This window comes from Lichenostomus cassidix, chromosome 13 (assembly GCF_008360975.1).
Source record: "Lichenostomus cassidix isolate B80296 chromosome 13, HeHo_3.0, whole genome shotgun sequence".
NCBI lineage: Eukaryota > Metazoa > Chordata > Aves > Passeriformes > Meliphagidae > Lichenostomus > Lichenostomus cassidix.
The window spans coordinates 3354201-3374749 of NC_139494.1; the positions used below are offsets into that span (position 1 = coordinate 3354201).

At 47.6% G+C, this 20549-nt stretch overlaps 1 protein-coding gene across 6 annotated transcripts in view; it reads left to right on the top strand.

Annotated features, from left to right (window-relative positions):
* Positions 1-20549, top strand: part of NRG2 (neuregulin 2) — a 151259-nt gene that overhangs the window by 114855 nt on the left and 15855 nt on the right. For 4 of the 6 annotated variants that reach the window (XM_085073371.1, XM_085073373.1, XM_085073374.1 and 1 more), the window contains 2 exons: positions 4943-5063; positions 14710-14768. In XM_085073371.1, coding sequence (XP_084929497.1) covers positions 4943-5063; positions 14710-14768 — 180 coding nt within the window. Of the gene's footprint in view, positions 1-4942; positions 5064-14381; positions 14459-14709; positions 14769-20549 lie in introns of all 6 variants that reach the window. The other 2 variants (XM_085073372.1, XM_085073376.1) reach the window with 1 other exon arrangement.

The following is a 20549-nucleotide window of genomic DNA, read 5'->3' on the forward strand; positions in this document are numbered from 1 at the left end:
TAATGGCATTTCTGCGTAGATGGGTTGTGTGAAGGGAAGTCCACCTGGCACAGTCATTGCTCCTGGCTCTCTTCTCTCTTGCCCTGTCATTGATGGTAGTCCAGAATAACTGAGGCGTGTGGTGGAAAATAGACTCTCTGAATTACTCCAGTGCTGTGAATCTCTCATGTTTATTCTGCTCTGTCCTCACTGGCTGGGGCAGCAACAATAGAACATGGCTGCAGATCATTCACAAACACATCATCAAGAGGCAGCGCCCTTTTCCCTGTCCTCATGTCCTTACTCCCCTCTTTTCCCTGTCCCCACCTCCTTATTCCCCTCTCTTCTTTGTCCTCATCTCCTCCCTCTCTTCAGCTTAGTTCTCAGTCCTGGGTTGGATGACCAGCTGGAGATCTGACCTGCTGAAGGAGATCTGAGCTGCTCCAGCCCTTCTCTCACCTTGCAGGGGCTTTCTGACCATTCTGCCCCTGTGTGTCTCAGGGGCACCTTGCTTATTCCCACTGGTCAAAAAGAAATGTCACCACTCATTTTCCATAGCTTGCCTCATGCACTTTCCTTGTTTTCTGCTTTTAATTTGTTGAAGTGCCTGGAGAGGCTGTTGGTACATGGCTGGTGTGTCTGCACAACCCCCTCATCACGTCCCACTGCCTTCATGAGTCCTGTTCCACCCTGCTACCACCCAAAACTGCTCCCTTGCTTATTTGGCTCTCCACTTAGCAATTTTACAGCTTTCCAAGTCATTTGGGATAGATGGAGTTGTGTTGGAGGCTGAATGAAGGACTTACTCTGCCACACCAGCCAACAGGGAGTAAAATCTGCCTGGTGCTGTGCAGCAGTTAATGTGAAATAGCTGTGGGAAGTAATTTCTGGATCACCAGGCACAGCTGTGCAGTGTTTGGCACAGAGGTGAAAGAACCTACATGGCTGTAAATAAACTATGTGTGAGGTTCACTTTACCAACTTCAGACATCCAAGTACAGAGGACTCAGGAACAGGTATGTAGTTGTTAAAATATTTCCAGTGGCCCAGGCTGGTGGGGGAATACAGCTAAACATAAGTAACTTGTGAATCTTGGAATTGTCCCACTAGTGTGGTGGAAACCCACTGAAGTCTCCCTTGGCCTCGTGCTTTAAGGTGCTTGTGTGTGATCTGCAGCCACACAGTGTCAGAGCACCACGCTTCAGCCCAGGCACAACTAATATTTTCTGATTGAAACATTTTTCTCCCTTTGTCTTCCCACTAGAGCTTGGCAGATCTCTCCATCCTTGCTCCCTAAATAGTTGCTCTCATGAATGTGAAGTCCCAGCTGCAGCAACATCCCAGAGTCATCAGGCATCTTGGAAGGCTCTAGACTCTGTGTTACCACAGAGCAGTGAGATTTCAGCGTTATAAGAGATAAAGATCTATATTTAGTACATCAAACCTCTAAATGAACATTAAGAATTCCTATGAATGGAATAAATATCTAATAAGTATCCTGTGTGCAGTTTGGTCTCACTATTTCCAAAGAGCAAAACAGAACCAGGGATGCCCCCAAAAAGAATAAAAAGACATCATTGCTTCCCAGCTAGGGAAGGAGATGCTGGCTGTGCCTGTAATTCCACAGGTAGCACAGGGGAAACAAGTGGGGATAATGACTGGTTTTTTCCTAATAGAAGAGCCAGAAAAGGGCAGGTTAAAAGAATTAAGTGGAGATGTGCATGCTGTGTGCATAATACTGGAGCTCTTGTCACAAATATTGTGGATGCTACAAGATTAGATTTGTTCAAACAGCAGCTAAACCTGTTTATGGAAGAACCCAACAAGGGCCACTAAATGTTACAACACTCCAGCTGACTTAGCTTGTCTCTGAGCTGCCCATCCTGGATGGCCTAAGGAAGATTATCATTGTGTGCTCATGCTGATCTTCTTCTTTGTCCCCTGGCCACCGTTGGGGCCAAGGCAGGGCTTTGGTTTGACCAGTAGTGCCCATTTTATAGTGTAAAATGGCCTCTTTTCCTGATACTCTCTTCTCAAGAGGGAGCTGCCTCTCTTTGTGGCCTTTGCCCCATCTCTGTGCTAACAAAAGGACCATAGTAATATGATTCCATTATTCAGTTCTAAAACACTTTGTGCTTCTGTGGGATAAAAGGCAAGGTACTTGCAGGAAACAGGGTTTAAAGGATAATGACATTAGCGAGATGTTTCTAGGAGAGGTGATCAACCATGTATTTTCCTGACAGGCACTGCTCTACTGACAGCTCTTGCCCTAGAAGTGCCCAACATGCCCAAGCCTCAATCATGCCAGGCTCTTTTTTATCTGTTTAAAAGGGACAAACCTGTTTCTATGGGAGAAGATCCCATGTAACCTCTGGCTGATGAGCACTGTAATCCACTCTGGTGTCACGTCTCACAGCACTGCATCTTCCCATCCACCTTTCTTGGTGGCTTGGGTATCTTCTTGTCTGGGGTGTTTCCTCTGGGGAGGTTTCTGTGCTCTGGTTTCACTTCTCCCTCTCTGCTCCTCTCTTGCTGTGGGAAGGCTTGCTCCAGAGTCATTTCCTGTAGGGTTTATGATGCGAGACTTTGCCAGATGGATCGTTTTGCTTGCTACCAAGTGGTATATTTGATGATTGCAGGGGTGACAGCTCCCTGCAGCCTGTGCTTGTTCTTCATCCGTGTGCCTTTCAATTTGCACCAGCGCTTGGGCTGATGAAGTTTCAGTGCTCCCTGATCTGATGGTACCCTTGCAGAGACCCACACTTATCAGAGACCCACAGCTCTCCTCTCCTGAATAGAAATGTACTACTATCTTGTAAAGGTATAAATTATAAAGTCCTGTCTGCATAATGAGTCTGCATTCCCCAGATAAATTACACGGACTCATAATGGCTTTGGCTTTTAGTTTCCATTAATCTTAACTGGAAGAGAGTGCTGAATGTCCTGCAGAAGTTTGGGAGTTTTCAGACTTTTGCAAGAGTCTCATTGGAGGTTTGGTCAAGCCACCCTCTGCTCCAGCACTCCAGTGTGTGTACACTGCTGTCCCCATTTGGCTCCCAGCTGGCTGGCAGGGTGTGCCCTCAGTGAGCAGCTCTCTGCTGTCCCAGGGCTGTGAGCATTTTGGGTCTTTGCTGGAGTATTTTCCATGTCTCGTTTGCAGAGCACTTTGGGACAACTTGCTGTGCCCTGGATAACTGTGAAAAGACAGAGCCAGAGGCAATGGTTATTCAAGGCAAAGCATGGAAATATCTCTGCTCGGTGCACAGCCCTAGCCTGTCAGCCAGTGGGAGACATCCACTTCCTTATGGGAATGGAAGGCAATGGATAGGACCATGCATGGGTTCAAATGAACTGAGCCTGGCCCTGCCCTGAGCCATGCCCAGGTAACAGCATGGGCTGCTCCAGCCCAGTGGGAAACTCCTCCTTCAGAGAGGCACGGACCCCACGCAGGCAGAGAGCCCCAAAAGCACGAGAGCCAGAACAAACTTGTCTGGTTGCTTGTGTGCCAAGCATCACCCACAGGTGAGAGGCTCCACAGGGTGCTGGGAGCCCTCCTTTGCCTGGGAGAGCCCAGATGTTCCCAGCAGGTGCTGGGCTGGAGCTGGAGCGTGGGAATGCAGCCCTTGGCTCTGGCGTGGGGGCTGCAGCTGGAGGCGGCCTTGGAGGCTCTGCGGAGGTGGGATGAGCACAGGGGCTGCCCCAGGAGTGGGGAGCAGCCCCAGCTCCCTCCAGGCAGGCCATGGCTCGCCCTGCTGCTCCTCCCATGGCTCTGCTTCAAACGTTCTTCCTCGAATCCTGTGTCAGTGAGTTCAGTCTCAGTGATGGCGTCACTAACCTCTCCATGAGGCTCATTCATACTTTGGAAAACAGGATGGAAGAGAATATCGCCTCAGAAGCCTTGTCTACGGTATAAAAGGTGCTGCAAAGTAGGTAGTATGCTCACTGCTGGAGGTGTGATTGTGATAGGATCTGAGCAAGGTGGGTAGTCCAGGAAAGGGAGGTTAAGTATTCAGTTGTGAAAAATCCATGCTTTTGAGTGCCCAGCCCTTCTCTGGGTTATATGAAGATGGGTCTGCATTCCCCAGAGCTGCTCAGCTTCTGTAACCTATATCAGTTGCTCTAACAACTAGAAGCCTTTGTTTTACCTTTGGGAACTCTGCTTTGGGCTGTAAGTTTACCTGAGTCAGAGACTCAGACCTGTGACTCAGAGATAGGAATTAAAATGAAATTCTACCATCAGGTTGCCTTGTAACTTACAGGATTGTAAAGCCTTTCTCTAGAAAGAAATCCAGATTTGGAAAAGCACCTGTATCCCAGGAAACTTGAGTCATGCTGGCTGCCTCCCTCACAGCACAAGCTGGAGCTGACTGACTTTTCCTTCTGCACTTCTGCTGGGTCTGTTGGGGCAGCCCCATTGTGGCAGGACAGAGAAACACCCAGGAGAGGGGAGGGACAGATGGAGCTGTCCTTGCTTGTGCCAGCCCTGCTCCTGGCTCTGAAAACTCACTCCCTGGCAGAGATGTGGAGCCATGCAAAGTCCCCTGCAGTAGCTCTGGATCTGGGTCCAGAGTCATGATGTACTCAGGCCTCAGCAGTCATTGTCACTCTGTGACTCTGCAGCTCCTCTTCTTCCTAAGCTCCTGCTTGCCTGCTGGCACAGCATTCTGAGTATCAGGGGGACAAGGAGAGTGGGAAAGGGGCACTTCCTACAGCTTGCCAAAAAAATGATCTTGTTCTACATTCTGGCTGCTTAGAGGAAGTTGTGTCTTCAACTCCTCACTCACTTGGCCCCTGTTGCTGGGAAAGGAAGGGTCAAGTTGCAGCCCCAGGACCTGAAGATTTGCAGTTCTGGGGTTTTTACTTTGGCAAATGAACTTGTAGAAAATCATCTAAGGAAACAGAATTGCCCAACAAAGGAAATAACAATATCTCCTTTTTGTGTGTGTTTTTGTTTTCCCTGCAGTAACCACAACTCTCTCCTCCTGGTCCGGGCATGCCAGAAAATGTAACGAAACAGCCAAGTCCTATTGTGTCAATGGAGGGGTGTGCTACTACATCGAGGGGATTAATCAGCTGTCGTGCAAGTAAGTGAGTGGAGTTCTTGTGTCAATATGGAAATTTCTTGGCTGAGGGAGAGGAGACCTTTGTGCAACTGCCAGAGTGGGGGGAGCTCTGAAATTCTCCTGGCAGTTGCAGTTTGAGCTGTGCAGGTTCAGTAAGGGCACTAGAGGGGCAGGGGTGGGGGGCAAGGGTTTGTATTTTCCTTTTTTGTGTGCGTGTCACTGTTCACTTTTCCTGGCTTTTCTCCCCCTAAGAATATGTTTGTCCTGGCTGTTTCTTTTCCCTTTCTCCCCTTTCTCCTCTGCAGCTCCAGGGAAAGCTGGGTCCCTTTTGCTGTCCCTCAGCTGACATGTCCTGCCCTCCATAAGGGTGGCTTTCCCCAGGCACAGCCTCCTCCCACCCTGGTGACTGGAGGTGTCCCTTGCTGAGACTGCCCCAACCTCTCCTGTACCTCATGGGCCCAGGGTTAGCACCCAGCTATTTCCCTCTCTGTGCAGCTTTGTGGCCACTGTGGGATGTTTATTTCCCCCTTCAAATCTGCAATAAAAAACAGAGACACATACTAAGTTATCCTTAAAATCAAATACTTTGAAGAGTTTGAAGTAGGGCTTCACAGCCTGAGGGATGTGGAATGGGATGTGAGATTTTTTCACCCCTGGTTCACAGCCAGAAAGCCCAATAGGATCTCACAGCTCACCCCCCAAGCCTGTGGATAAGCTGTGCAGTCTGATTGCCATGCTGGAGATGCAGACACCCAGAGCACACCTGTACCTGCCCTGGGCTCCTGCAGAGTGAGCAGGAGGTGCTGCCCTGGGTGTGCATTCACTGAGCAGATGGAATCCCCTTCTGAACTCACCTGGTGACCCAGGCATCACTGCCCAGCTTGGAGAAGCCCAGAGCTGACCATTTTCTCCATTTGGAGCCCAGAGGTCTGTCAGTGGAGACACACAGACAAAGGTATTTACATGTGTGGATGTCAGCCCAGCACCACTGCAGGATGTGATGCTCATCAGATACTTCAGCTCCTCAGGCCTTGGAGGATGCACCTGAGCAGGACCCTCACCCTCATGGAGAGTCTGTGGGCTGGATTGCACAGCTCCTCCCCTCTCTCCGTATGCTTTTGTTTCAGCAGGGAGCAGTAGAAAAAGCCATGTAGAAAAGCATCCTGCTGAGCTCTTGTGCTCTCACTTTCCAGTGCAAGGTCAGCTGTGCCAGAAGGAACATCTCCCAGTTCTCCCAGACTTGCCCCTTAGACATGCAAAGAGCTGAGTAGGGCAGAAAACAGAAGCTGTGGCCTCCACATTTCCTATGTGCATGGAGTGGGAGCAGCTCTCATCCACCACAGCCCTGTGCTTTAGAGTAGATGTCACTGCCCTTGGCTTCCTGGTGGCACTGGGGGCTCATCTTGTCAGTGTTCCCCACAGGAAGTATGGGGAAGCCCCATATGACTGATCCAGGTCACAGCCACTGTTCTGGTGTAGCTGTAGCCCAGGAAGCCCCAGCAGCTCCAATCTTTACATTCTGGGAAGGGCCAAACCCTTGAAGCCTGGAGGAGTGTATGAATCAACATCCCTATCTGTAAGCAACATGGTCATGCCAAAAGCATGGATTTCAAAGCTCATTCTTGGGGGAAGAATTTAAATCCAGATCAAGAATCAAACTGGATCTATTTCTAATTACAACAAGAGTTACCCCAACTCCTGCCATACAGAAAAATCACTTTTTCCTCATGAAGGATACTGTGGTAGTTATTCAATGTCTTCAGCAGATAGACTGTTTTAACCAAAGTAACCCCTGAAGAAACAGCCTACCTTCCAGGCAGGCTGCTCTGACAGCTGATGAGCAGAGAGAAAGCTCAGTGATGGATTCCATTAAGATTTTACATGCCACACGAAACAGACCTAATTATTTCACATCATTTGAAAGCCTGAATTTCTCACTTGCAGATGGTAAAATGATATCCTTTTCTGATGAGTTCCAAGATAGCAATTGCTAAAACCAGATGGGAATTGAACAGGCATGTGTGGAAGGGCAGGAAAGTGTTACCCAGAAGGAGGTGCTGGGAAGGTCTGTCCTGTCACTGCTCATCTGCCAGAAAAGGTGGTTCCATGTTCACAGAAACCCAGGGGACCCAAGTGCCTTCCACACAGTGGAGTCACTTCTGATCTTACTGCTTGAGGAGATCTCTGAATGTTCATTCTCCTTGGGTGCTTTTATCATTTAATCACAGACTGATGGTAAGAGAACCTGGCTTTTGAAGTGGTGTCATTTTAGAGCTTCTGGATTCTGAAGGATAATAGTTATTGAGGAATGCAGAAGCATTTGAACTGAACAGTGTTTCCCATAAAATGGCTCTCCTGATTGACATGGGTGATTCTTGGGGAAGGTGCTGATGAATAAACAGACTTCACCTTTGCCTGCAAACAAAGAACTGACATGTTCCACAACTTCCTCATTGCACCAAGACAGAAGATCTGCTGCAGTGCTTTGTGAAAGGTGCAGTGATACAGACTCAGAGGAGAAAGGAGAGGAGGCAAAGATACAGGCTTTGACCTGCATTTCTGATCTCTGCAACAGCAGCCTTGGCCCTCCAGCCTCACTGTGCCTCTGGGCCATGAGCATGGAAGAGATGAGTAGGTTCTGCTCACAGCCTCTTCAATGCTTTGGAGATCAACATGAGCCACATGAGCAGCTCCAGCCAGGAGCACCACGTGTCCATGTGCTGTTTCTGTGCCAGTCTTTCAGTCAGACTCAGCAGGGCCTTGGAGGATCTTCTGGCCCCCTGTGCCTGCTTGCAGCCCTCCCTCACTATGTGCTCAGGGGATTCTATGGCCCTCCAGCACCTGAGTGATGTTAACAGCCTTTCTAATACCAGCTACCAGAATTTTAGAGTGTTCTTGTTCACTACCTGCCACCATCCTGTGATCAGCTCCCTGAAGTGGGTTCCATTCTTGCAGCTGTCCAGAAGCATAAGAAATCCTTCCTGTAGATGTTCCCCCTGGCAGTGTGGACCGAAACCAGCAGATGAGTTCTCAAATAATTTCTTCTCCTGATGTGGTTCATGCTCAATTTGCTACAAATACTGCCTAAATTGGCAGCTGGCCTTTTATTATTATTTTATAACAGGCTTCCCAGAAACGTGTTCATCCTGGTCTTCTAAATCCTGAGGAACAAAGCATTTGCTTGTAATCCCACTTCCACGCTCCCTTTTCAATACACTTCAGCTAGACCTTGGACAAAGCATTTTCATCAGTGGGGAAGAGCCCAGAATGGACTTGGAGCTGTTCCAGAAATTGTGTCTTCCTGGACTCTGTGTGTGCAGAATTTTGTCCTTAATTTGAAGTAAATTCTACACATGCTTGTGTCAAAGGAAACCTGAACATAAAGAAATACTTGCTGTTATCCTGACTCTGCAAACAGACCACCTGGAAGTTAGATGAGAGAAGTGGGATTTGCCTCTGATAGTCTGCGAATTTTCAGCATGAACCTGGGAAATGACTGAGCCACACACAGACAGAACTGATCCAGCAGGGCTTGTAAAAAAGTCCCAGTCTCTTGATAGGAAGAATTCCTCAACCCTTCTCCAGACCATTTTGCTGTGAGAAGCCCTAGGAGCTGGACTGGCAGGGCAGGGACAAGTTTGGATGGAGCACATTGAGGTGCCACAGAAGGGATGCACACAAGCAAGTCTCCAGGAGCTGGGCTGGGACACACAACAGTGGTGCCTGCTTTGTTGTGTCCAGTCAAACACAGTGTTGGGATGACTGGCAGCCTCTGGTCTTGGATCTGCCTCCATCCTGGAGCCCACTGAGTCCTTGGCACAACTCGGAGCAGTTGGAGGCTGCTCCAATCTTTTATTGCTGGGTGCCCCACAGGGCTGTGCTATCCAAAGAGCAGAAATGCTCTTTTTCCCAGTTAGGTCTTGGCACACATTAGGTACAGTTGGGGTCTTCCCAGCCAAACAAAGCAAGCAAGTCAGGTCTTGTCACTGCAGAGTCTTCTCTGCCCACTGGAACGCTCTTCATGTCTCTTTTGTGTGGTCAGTGGAGTCAAAGCCACCTGCCCTGGGCCAGGACCTTGTGTGGAATCAGAAGAATTAAAGAGTGTTACAGAGCAACACCCCCATATCACGTTGGACCAGTTGTGCTCACAAGAACCAGGCTGGAGGATTTACCAGTGCTGACAGACAAACAGATTCTCTGGGCTTGGGATGACAGCTCTGCATTATGTGAGGGAGTGAGGTCAGAGGCCTGAAACACCTCAGGCAAAAAGTGAACATCAAGGAGAAGATAAAAACCAAAACTAAGCAAAAGGAGAACAGATCAGATAGTTTTTAAATTAGTTGATGAATGCAAGTCTCCAATTTTCAAAATCACATGTTCACCTCCTCTGAGTATATTGTTCCCTGCAGATTTTCCCAGGAAAGAGAAAGATCATTCTGAAGGGTTGGCCACACTGCCAGCTCCCCTGTGCTTTCTCAAAGCACCATCCAAAGGGGTGAACATCACCGGGATCCTGTATGGCCCTGGTCCTCCTGGCAGCACTGTGTGCTCAGCTGCCCTGTGGTGTCCAGAGCTGTCCCACCCCTCCCGGTGGCACTGGGTCAGCACGAGTTGCTCATTGCACAGCCACAACGACGTCACTTTGCCATGGATGTACAGCAATTCTGTGGGGAGGTGTTGCAATGTCCTTGGAAATGAAGAGCTGGGGGTGAAAATCTCCACATCCTGTTCCAAATCCCCTGAACCAGCCAGGACTCGTTCCTTGGGTTTTGCATGCTGTTTATCTTGGGTGATGAGATCAGATACCTTTTCAGGTTCAAGTGGCCCATCTGTGCATCCTGTTCAATGCCCTGTAACTCTATCAGACCCTTGAGGCCCATCAGAGTGTGGAGCTGCTCCTGCAGCAGGCCAGGCTCGGTGAAGGCAGCGATGCAGATCCTGCAGTGCTCCCACTGCTCGACCGGAGCCGCGCCGCTGCCGTCACTGAGCCAGCAGTGGGTGTCCCTGCGGTTTGGGCTCCACTCTGCAGCAAACATGCCTTCATTAGCTGCTCTGGAGAAGGCCTTTGCATTTATTCTGGTTGCTTTCTTTTCTTCCCATCAGTGATTTCGTGGAGTCCAGCCTTTTGAGGCTCTCCAGAGCCTGATCATCTGGGACTGGTCAGGGGACAATGACAGAACTGTCTTATTTTTCAGTCCTTCCCACAAAAAAGCAACATGCTTGAAACATTTTTTTTTCCATTTGCTTACACCAGTGCATTGTGTCCTTCTGCTACAGCTTGTCTTTATTGCATTATTTTGAAGCACCTGCTCATTCACATTCTTCTATAGCATGGATTGCTTTATGAGAGCTACCGAATTTGACATATTTTAATTAAGATCTGGTGGAGCAGGGAAATGTGCCAACCCTTGCAATATTTAGAGCAACAGCTGGGCAGAAAAAGTTTTGCTTCTAGCAGGAACATTATGAAAATGAATTAATCATAGCAGGTAATAATTAACAATAATTATTGCTCTGCCCTGATACAGGGCAAAAAGTCAAAGGTCCTCAATTTTCATGAATAAGTGCCCAGCAAATATCATAGAAATGAGTCATTCAAACCATTTTGGTTTGAACTTCTTGAGATGCTTTATTTGACTGATCATCTTACTGCATTTTTGTTACCATGCAAATATCTCACTGCAATTCATCCTGAACCCAAGAGCAGAACTTTGCGGATGTTTTCAAAATGGGGTTAAAAAAAAAAAAAAAAGGTCTTAAGGTCAAAACTAAAAGAATTGGACATTTTCCAGCAATAATAGGAAACAGAATCTGGATAGAAAAATCCCTGACCAGTTTTATCAATGGCATTTGCAAGTAATATTCAGAGGTAGCAATTAGACACAGAGGGATGGAGTTAAGCAAGGACAGCTTTGGGAGTCTCCACTCAGGCTAGAGAGGAGACAAGGTGCTGTCTGCAAGAGGTTGGTGCAGCCTTGTACTTCCTCGGGTCCATTCCTACAGACACACCCTTGTCCACTTCCCTTGGCCTTTGGGGAGAGACCATGAGTGGACTAGAAAGTGCAGAGGTGACTTTTGCAGGAATGATCCACCATCTGTGTAGTCCCTGCAAGAGTTTTCCAAACAAGGAGGACTTGGCTTTGCTGGGTCAGCCAGCCAGAACCTCTTGGCTGGGGTCAAATGTGCAGGAAGAAGGATGCCATGATCAAAGCCCAGCTCACAGCTCTAGACTTTAGTGAGCCTTAACTTTCAGGTATATCCCTCACTGAAGAAGAGCTGCCCTGATTAGCACAGGCAGCAGATTTTAATGCAGAAGGGATGCTCTCCACTGCTCCTCCTGCCCAGACTGGGAGACTCATGTGCCAAGCATGCTGGAAATTTCTTTCCTTTGAGTCACATCTGGGGCCATAATAATGAATAATAAATATCTCCACCAGCCTAGAAGTTAGAGACAGCTAAAAATAAAAAATTAACAAAAAGCACTGCATGGTCTCAAAGGTCTTCTGGTCACCTCTTCTGCCTGCAGCCTTGCTTAGGAGGAGCCAGAACCCAGGTATGCTGGGGTGGCACATTGTGTCTTGACAGCTTGTACACAAGCATGGGAGGTGACAGAAGCTGCTCTTGCTCAGGAGGGCTTTTTTTCTGTCACTTCTCCCTGTGCTGATTCATGGAGTAACTAAAGATGAAAAGCCTGAGCTGTCCTAGACATGGAGAAGGCAGTTGTCTACTGCCTTCTGTCTAGAGAGCTCTTCTCCCCACCCACGCTCAGCTGACTGCAGAGATCTGAAGATGGGCTATATGGTAGCTGTCATGGCATCAAAGCTTCTTTGACACCTTTTTGTTTTGCTTTTTCACTTACCAGTTCCTTTCTCCAGCCTTTTATTTCCTTCTGCCATTTTTCCCATAATTTTCAGTCTTTCCTTAATGGTGTGCAGCCTTGGTCACACTGGAGTTCCAGCCTTGGCTGACCTCTTGCAGATGTGAACCTGAGATACTTTTAGCTCCTTTCTGACACCCTTTTTGGGGTGGATGGGACAACTGCTTCATTCAGCAGCACCCTTGAGGCCCTTCAGCATGCTCACAATGTCCAGAAATCTCAGATCCCAGACAGATGGGAAGCACATTGCAGCTAAACTGGATTCTCTTGAAGACTCTGTGAATAAGTTCCTGACTATCTCAGAGGTGATGAATAAACTTCAGAAAGGATTCGGAAGACACGTTCTCGTTTGAACTCCTTGCTGAAACCCAGTGCAATCTCTGAAGGGTTTCTCCAGTCCTGCTTGCCTAGGGCTGTCTTTGTGAGTCTGTGCCACCTAGTGCCTCAGCTTTGTGCTTTTTGACTGACAACAGGGCATCTCCTTCACTTCCCAGCATCAGCTTCCTCTGCTTCATTGCAGGGAAGGTCAACAGGCCTCGTGTCTGATGGTCACCCCTTGGGCTGGGCTTTCCTTGGGAGCTGGCTTAGCTGTCTGGAGCTGAAATGACATGGCTTGTACATCTCCATTTCCTGTGCCCCAAGATGAATGTTCAAGAAAGAGAAAAGAGGGCCAATTTTCCATAGATATTTGCCTGACCAGGGAGTCCAATTTTCAGTTTCAGAAGTGACTTGGATATTGAGAAACTGAAGTGTATGACTGGAAAGCTCAGTGTGGCCTCATGCAGAGCCATACCCTGAAGTTCTCCATGAGCAGTTTGGGGTGCACAAATAGCCCAGCACACTCCCACTCAGAGCTGTGAGCACAGGTCCCAAAAACCCAGATGCTGACCCACATTTGGTCATGGGCAGTGAGGGTGCAGCTGTTTTTTTGCACAGCTCAGGCCTATCCAAACTGCAGTGAAATGCAGCAAAAAATCAAATGCTGAAGCCAGGTCAGTGTATGTCCATGATGAAGTACAACTGATAAAAACCAAGGTTTTCTGCATGGAGCCTGGACCTGGACCTGGACCTGGACCTGGACCTGGACCTGGACCTGGACCTGGACCTGCCCCACCCCACCCTACGAGATGCACAGGTTGGGAGCAGTCACCTGACACTGTGCTGTGGCTGTTCCAGCCTCTTGCTGTCCTTTGCAGTGAACTGGCTAGGAGCTGAGCCACGGACTTCAGACTTGGCCTTTGATTCATCTGCATTTTTTATTGAGGTGTCTTTCAGTCCCTTCCTTGCTGACCACTTGAAGAGCACTGCAGGACAGTGAGATCTTGTGGGTGGCATCTGAGTGAGAGGAAGGTCTGACATGTACCAGATGCAGAGCCAGCAGCTCCATTAACAAAAAGTTGAAAAACAGATGTTAAAATGCTCTAAAGATAAAGCCCTCTTAATCTTGGAGGAAAGAGAGGTCCTTGAGAAGGGAGGGAGTGAGCTGTGGGACAAGGAAGTGAGAGCTGGGACTTCAAGAAAACGAGGGATACTGTGCAGGACTATCCAAGGAATATCCAGAAGAAAAACGTGAAGTGAGGGAGAGAGACAAGAGCCATGGGGAGAAGAGTTTGACCACGCCAGGCTGGGCTCCCATCGCCTCCCAGGCTCACCTGCAGCTGCAGGTGTCACAATGCAGAGACTACAGGTGCTGGTCACCCTGGGTGGTTCTGCAGCTCCCACTGCACCCCTGCCTGTGTCCTTGTGCTCCCCAAACCTGGCTCAGCTGGGGAATGCTCTGGGGAGCTGCTCGTGGGCTGGTGGCCCTCGACTGCTGGGCACCTTCCGTGCCACCTGAGCATCATGTGAATGTGTAACCTGTGCCCATGAGCTGGCACCTCCCAGCCCATCAGGTGCCCTAGGCCAGGACAGCCTCGCATTTGGACAGCATGTGAGACCCCTTTGGCTCAGCTTTCTTCTCTGTCCCTTCCTCTCTGTTAACACAGAGACTCTGCACATGCTTTCCCTCTAACCTCCACTTTCCCTGGATCACCCTGTGGGTACTTCTGGGGTGACAACAGAGAGATGCTTTCCACACCCAATGCTCTCTGTCACCTGAGCAGCTGCTCACTGCTTTGTGGTGCCTCTTGCCACTCTACAGAGCAGCTCCACAGAGTCTCTGGAAGTAGCATCCAGCCCATCTCAGTCTTGCTGCCAGCTGGTGCTCCTAGCAGGTGAGGAGGAAGGAGGCAGGCAGAGCAGGACAGAGCAGGATGGGTTTGGCTGCCTGCTTGAAGACCCAGGCCTAAACCAGAGCTGGAACACTGATGTTGCAGGTGCCTGGTTAAAGCACAGCAAAGAGTAAACATGCGTTTAAAGCCTTTATTTTTTTTCCATTCATCACAATGCACTTTTTATTTCTGACCTTAGCCTCAAGAACTGTGCCAGACATGTTCTGTGATTTCTCCCCTTTTCCCCTCCAGATGTCCAAATGGATTCTTCGGACAGAGATGTTTGGAGAAACTGCCTTTGCGATTGTACATGCCAGATCCTAAGCAAAGTATGTTTGAAGACAAAAAATGCACCACACTACTTAAAACCTCCCGGGCACAGCGGTGGATGTAGAGTGGTCTAGTCAGGGATGGCTCTTGGTGTCAGCTTTGGGTAGGGCTTAGGGCTGCAGGTAAGGGTGAAGGCTGAAAGCAGACAGATAGGAGCCGTGGAAGGGATCAGAAGGGGCCTCAGTTCAGCCTGTTTGGGTGTCATTTTGCTATCTTGTTTCTCTCTTTCTGGTTTTCTCTCTTCCGGTAGGTGTCCGATCGAATTCACAGGAGACCGGTGTCAGCATTTCGCAATGGTCAGCTTCTCCAGTATGTCTCTTTCTACTTCACTCTCTCCTCGTTGTTGTAGCTCTGTGTCATGTCCTTAAAGCAGGTTCTTCTGTTCTCCAAGAGCCCTCTTCCTGTCTTGTGCACTCCCAGCTCTGCTTGGTCCTAAGAGGAGCTGTGATCGTGTCCAAGAGGAGAACTGGGGCTCTTGTCATCTCCCCATTTGTTAGAATGGGCTCTGCTTTCATTTCTGATTGAACTCAATGCTGCTTGCTCTTTTCAGGCAATCGTGGCTCAGGGTTATGTGGTGGCTGTGCTGTGCTGTGTGAGATGAGCCTGTGCTGTGTGTGGAGCTGGGCCTGCCAGCATTGCTGTCCTGACAGACTGTGCTGTGCAGGGCAGGAGATGCATATTTTCCTCGTGCTGTGCAGGGCAGGAGATGTGCATTTTCCTTGTGCTGTGCAGGGCAGGAGATGTGCATTTTCCTTGTGCTGTGCGGGGCAGGATTTGGGCATTTTCCTGCCCCTCTTTCAATGGGGGTGTGAGTGTCCTTGTGCCAATGGAGGAAATCACAGCGAGGGTGTGACTGTAATGAAAACCCTTTACAGGCTGTGGCCCAGAGGTCACACTGGTGGCTGCCACTGTCTCAGGGCTTCCCAGCCTCACTGGATACAGGATAAACCTCACAGGATACAGGATAAACCTGCCAGCTGGGCATCAGACTGTGTCCCTCCTGAACACAGAGATATTCCTGTCTCTCCTAGGGGCTTGGAAAGCTCTCCATATCGGATTGAGTCTAACTACAGTTACCAACCCTTTAATGCATGCAGTAGGTATAATACCCTAAACCTTTGCACTTAGTGCTTCCCAGTTTCTAGTTTCCAGTTCCTACAGGTCTCACTTGTAACTAGCTCATTGTGGTCAAAGTGGGTAGTTTTTCTGGGTCCCTATTCAGACACTGTCCCAGCATCAGTGGAATCATGGTCTGGGTAAGGACTGACCTATAAGGTGACACAGTTACAGCACAGGAAACCTGTGACCCTCCCTGTGACCCTCCCTGTGACCCTTTCTCTGGCCATCCCTGGGACCCATCCTGGCTGCTTGGACCACCAAAAACGGTGGCTTTAAAAAGAGGCCATTTAAAAAGAGCCCCAAAAAGAGGCTTTAATTAGTGGTAACCAGAGGATGAATGCCTCTTCACGATGGCTCCTTGATTGCCAGAACCCCTCTCCCACTGCTCTGTGAGGAATCCTGCCGTCCTCATCCTGAACTGCCAATTGCAGGAGTCTCATTAGCACATGCTAATAGCTGACAAGTGCTGGAATTAAACTCCCTTGCATGGAGCATACAGACAAGATGCAAATGGACTTTGTGGGGCCCTTGGGACAGCTCAATGTTTTTACATTGCCTTTTGTTCCAAATTGGCTTTCGAGGTTGAAACCTCTATTGATTTAATCCTCACAGACTCCAACATCCAAGCAAGCTCTTTTTAAAATGACAACCCAAAATGTTCTATTTTGATCTTTCACCTGGTGCTAAAGGGTTTCCTTCTCTCTTGGAAGCCCTGGGTTTCAGGGCCCTGGCTGCAACCAGCAGCGAGATGTTCACCCCTTGAAGCTGATTTGTAGCAAGTTTTAGGAGGTGGTGTCCAACAGGCTTAAACATTATTGCTGCCATGCTGTAAAACCAAAACAGGGGTGAGTTTTATGTCAGGAAAATGCCTTCTGAGAGCATTAATGGCAAAAGTAAACAGCACGTGCTTTTTTCTCCCAGCCTGCAGAATCCAGATTTAATGGGACTGAGATTTGTTTTAATTTTTATTCACGTGTTAGAGGACCAATGCCAGCTTTAAAACTGACACATGTACATTTCCTTACCTCAAGTCTGCTTTAACCACAGCATAGTAAAGTAAAAACAGCTTAACAATCCAGGCTACCTGTCTGAACTTGGATAAAATTCATATAAGAAGATGATTCATATGTGTTTATAGCTGTTTTCACTTTCAGGTCACAGTTGGGTAATGTAGCTAGCAGCAGCCCTGAAGAAAAGCTTGCACTGAACTTGCTGTTTTTCTGAGTAGGAAAAGCATTTCACTCAAGTGTGGACCCTGCAAATCCTTACCTTCTACTTTGATCAATAATTAGGGCACAGTAGAAGTTGCTGATGTTCTGTAATTCACTCAGTGCTTCATCCCATATGGGTTTTGACAGGTCAAAAGCTGAAACAGATTAAATGAGGTTCAGGCATTTCCACTGGAAATAAAATAGCTCTGTCCTGATTCATGTTTTGAGAACACTGCCAGCATTTGACAGATACTTAAATAAGGACACCTATATTGGTGTTGTTTTAAATGTATTTGGGGTATTTCAGGTTTCCAGGCCTAGATTGGCTCATCCTGATTCTTTAATGTGAATATTAAATATTACAATGCCTTTTAATAGGTATATCCTGGGGCTGAGTGAGAGTCTCTGCAGAGTGAGCTAAATTGAAGATGCTGTTCTGAAAAGATATGGCAGATACTTTGCTGAATTTGGGCCACAGATGGAGATGGTGCAGCATCCCAGCATCATGCCAGATGTTGTGTCCTCCTTGTGGGAGCAGCTTCCTATCTCTCTGGTTTAAACCCTTTTTCAGATTTAGCTCGGGTAAAACTCCCCATGTTCTCCAGGACTTCAGACTGTCTTTGTCTCTTTGACAGGTAGCTCTGGAGGTTTGTTTTTCTCTGATTGACTAAAACACCTGTTAGACCACTGCAGTCATTAAGATGAATATTAAGTGTATTTAGATAGGTTTTCTCACATGTGATGTTTCTTTATGTTACTGTTCCAGCCATATGAGCAGGCGCCTACTGCCAGCCCTTCTGGATTTTTATACCGCTGCTTGAAAATGAAGAGGAAATGTTAAAGGTGGAGGTTCTTTCCATGTCGTCCTCCACTGTTGCTATTTTCTAACAGATTGGTGCAGAGAAACTCACTAGGAATTGTATTAGTGGGGTAGCTCAGAGAACCCCCAGTCTCCTCACTCCATCCACACATAAGGCTGATGGATCAAGGTTAGGAGATCATATATTGTTTAGGCTTTAACTAACCTCTGAGAAGAAAACCTTATAGAGGGACATTAAACCAACCTTTAAAGCAGCTGAAATTTAAACTGAAGAGAATTAATGGCAGTGACCAGAGAGGGCAGGGATTGTCTATAATTGCTATATGAAACAGAGGAATGCCCTGGCAGATGAGAACAGAGAGCGTTATTTCCAAGGGAAACGAGTCATTAAATCATCTTACTAAATTTTTATTTTTTTACATCAGGGTCTCCATGACTCCATAGACAAACTCGTGGGAGTAGCTGTCAGGTGGCTCCTGTGGTACAGCCATCTGCAGAGCCACAGATCACAGGGGTGTGGCTGTCCCTGTCAGTGAGAACAGAGCACATCAAACTCTTGTTCCACAGCAGAATGAATCCACAGCAGGAGTAGTCACAGACCATTTAGCCTCTGCAGCCAGATTTTCACCTCTGCTGGCACACCTGGGTGAAGAGTGCAGCAATATCCAAAAGAGTCAGAAAGTGTTTCTGAGGGCTTCTAGTGGGTGCTGGAGCTCACCCATGGACAGCTGCTTCCTGGCTCCAGCTCCACAGGCACAGCCATGGCTGGAAGCTCGTCCCAGAAGACAGAACCATGTTCAAAGTCATCCTTCTTTCTAAGAAACTCTTTTTTTAAAAGCTGTGCTGGCATCTGTATTTCATAGCTGCCTGTTCTACATCAGATCAAGATCTACCTGTCTTCTACAAGCAACTTTTTGGGTCTTTGTTAAATGCTCCTGGAAGTTTACTTATGGATTGCCAGGCTTCAGGCTGGCTGGCTGTAAAGGTTTTGTAAAACATGTTGGCAGCTGTTTCAGTCCTGGTGCAGCTGAGATGCTGAAAGTTAAACGTGGTCAGCAGGAACATTCATATGTTTCCTAAGTCTGCACATTTGGATTCTTTCCACTTGTGATTTATGGAACAATTTAGAAATTTGGGATAAAGTTTTATATTTATGCTTCCCTCTTGCCTGTTAAACTGAAACTTCATCTTAACTTTGCTGTTTATTCATCTCCACAAATAATCATCACCAATCTGGAGGACACATGTCATACCATTCATCTTGGTTAGTGAAACATTTTCATTTTCTACTTTGTGATCCAATTAAAGTTGCAGTCTGTGGCCTGCCTGTGAACACCCTAGAACAGAGCTGACATTCATATGCAATGTCATCTAGCATATTCTCCATTTTTACCCCACGTTTATTTCTTGGTTTCTTTACAAATTGTCTTGTAATTCATAGTTGGAGCCTTCCTACTGAGCTGCTTGTAAACACAGAGCAGGATTTTCAGGTATCCATTGGGAGAGCAGCTTTGTTTTCAGCCTATTCCCACAGCAGCACACAAAGTGGCTCCAGTGCTGCTGGCTAAGCCATGGTGGAGCAGTGTGGTTTTATGGGGTGAGAGGCTTCTTGTTTTCCTGGAGGATGGTCCCTTTCCCTCAGCACTCACCAGGCTATGGCCAGAGGGGTGTTGGTCACCACCCTGACAGGTACAAGTGACCCTTCTGATGGGTGGCCTTTGGAACGTGGCTCCTCACACTGAGGTGAAGTGTCCTCATGAGCAGAGGGATAAATGTACCACTTCAAGCTCTTCTGGGAAGGTCTAGGTCTCAATTGTAGCTTCTCTGTTCACCTCACTTATTCAGCAGTGGCTTCCTGCCTGCTGTGATTGCAATTTAAAAATGATAAGTGAAAGGATACTTCTTTATTTTACCTTTCTGCTTCCTCCTCCACCTCTCACTCATCTGACCCCCAAACCAATATTTAGCAGCATTTTAAATTCCACAGACATTCTGCAGCTTCCCTTCAGTGACACTATAATGCTGACCACTGAATTACAGGGTGATGGCTGTGCTTTGGTGTGGCTGGGTAATTACAGGGTGTTTGTGGGTTAGCATGGCAGGGTTATTCCTCTGCCCTGGACATAGTACAGGTTGCCCTTGGGATCTCCTAAAGTTGATTGCATGCTCATCCACAGCAGATTTTGAATACCCTCTTTTGATGTGTGTAGACTCTTGAGGCTGACCAAATTAGTTCTATTGCTACAGTACTGGGGAAGGTGAACAGCTGTGGAATTTGTGAAACATTTACAGACTTTCTGTTCTTGGAGATCCCACGTATCACCCAGCCCTTGCCACAGGCACAGTGTCCTCTGTCCCCATCATGACCCCCTGTCTTGCATTGCTCCCTGTACACCCTGGGAAAAACCTGGATCAGAGTCCTGCAAGTGCTGCTCTTGTCAGTACAATTGATTAGCAACAAAATTATCATCAATTTATTATCTTTCCACTCCCCAGATTTCAATTCTCCACTTTGTTTCTTGCCTTGGAGTATGCTCTGTGTCCCAGAGAGTGTATTTTGGGGGGAATAATAGTAACTAAACAGCAGTAACTAAACATCTGATCGACGTTCTTGAGCAATCTGAAGTCCAAGTGAGCACAGGCACAGTTTTCACAGCTGTTTGCCAAGGCTTTTATCCTTTTTAATTATCCTATAAATCTACAGTTCAGTGAGAGTCATCCTGCTTGAGGTGTTACTCCTGCAGGAATACTTTACATTAAATGTTTTTGTCTGTTCATCTTTTAAAATAACTACAATACATCATAGTCACAAAGTCACTGCAGACAAAGTAAATGCAGGACTTTGTCTTTCGTCTGATGCTGAGAGACAGTATTTTCAGAAAGGTCCAGGAGGCACATTTGGAATAAGATTTTCAAAAAAAACTTGTGTCCCCAGTTCAG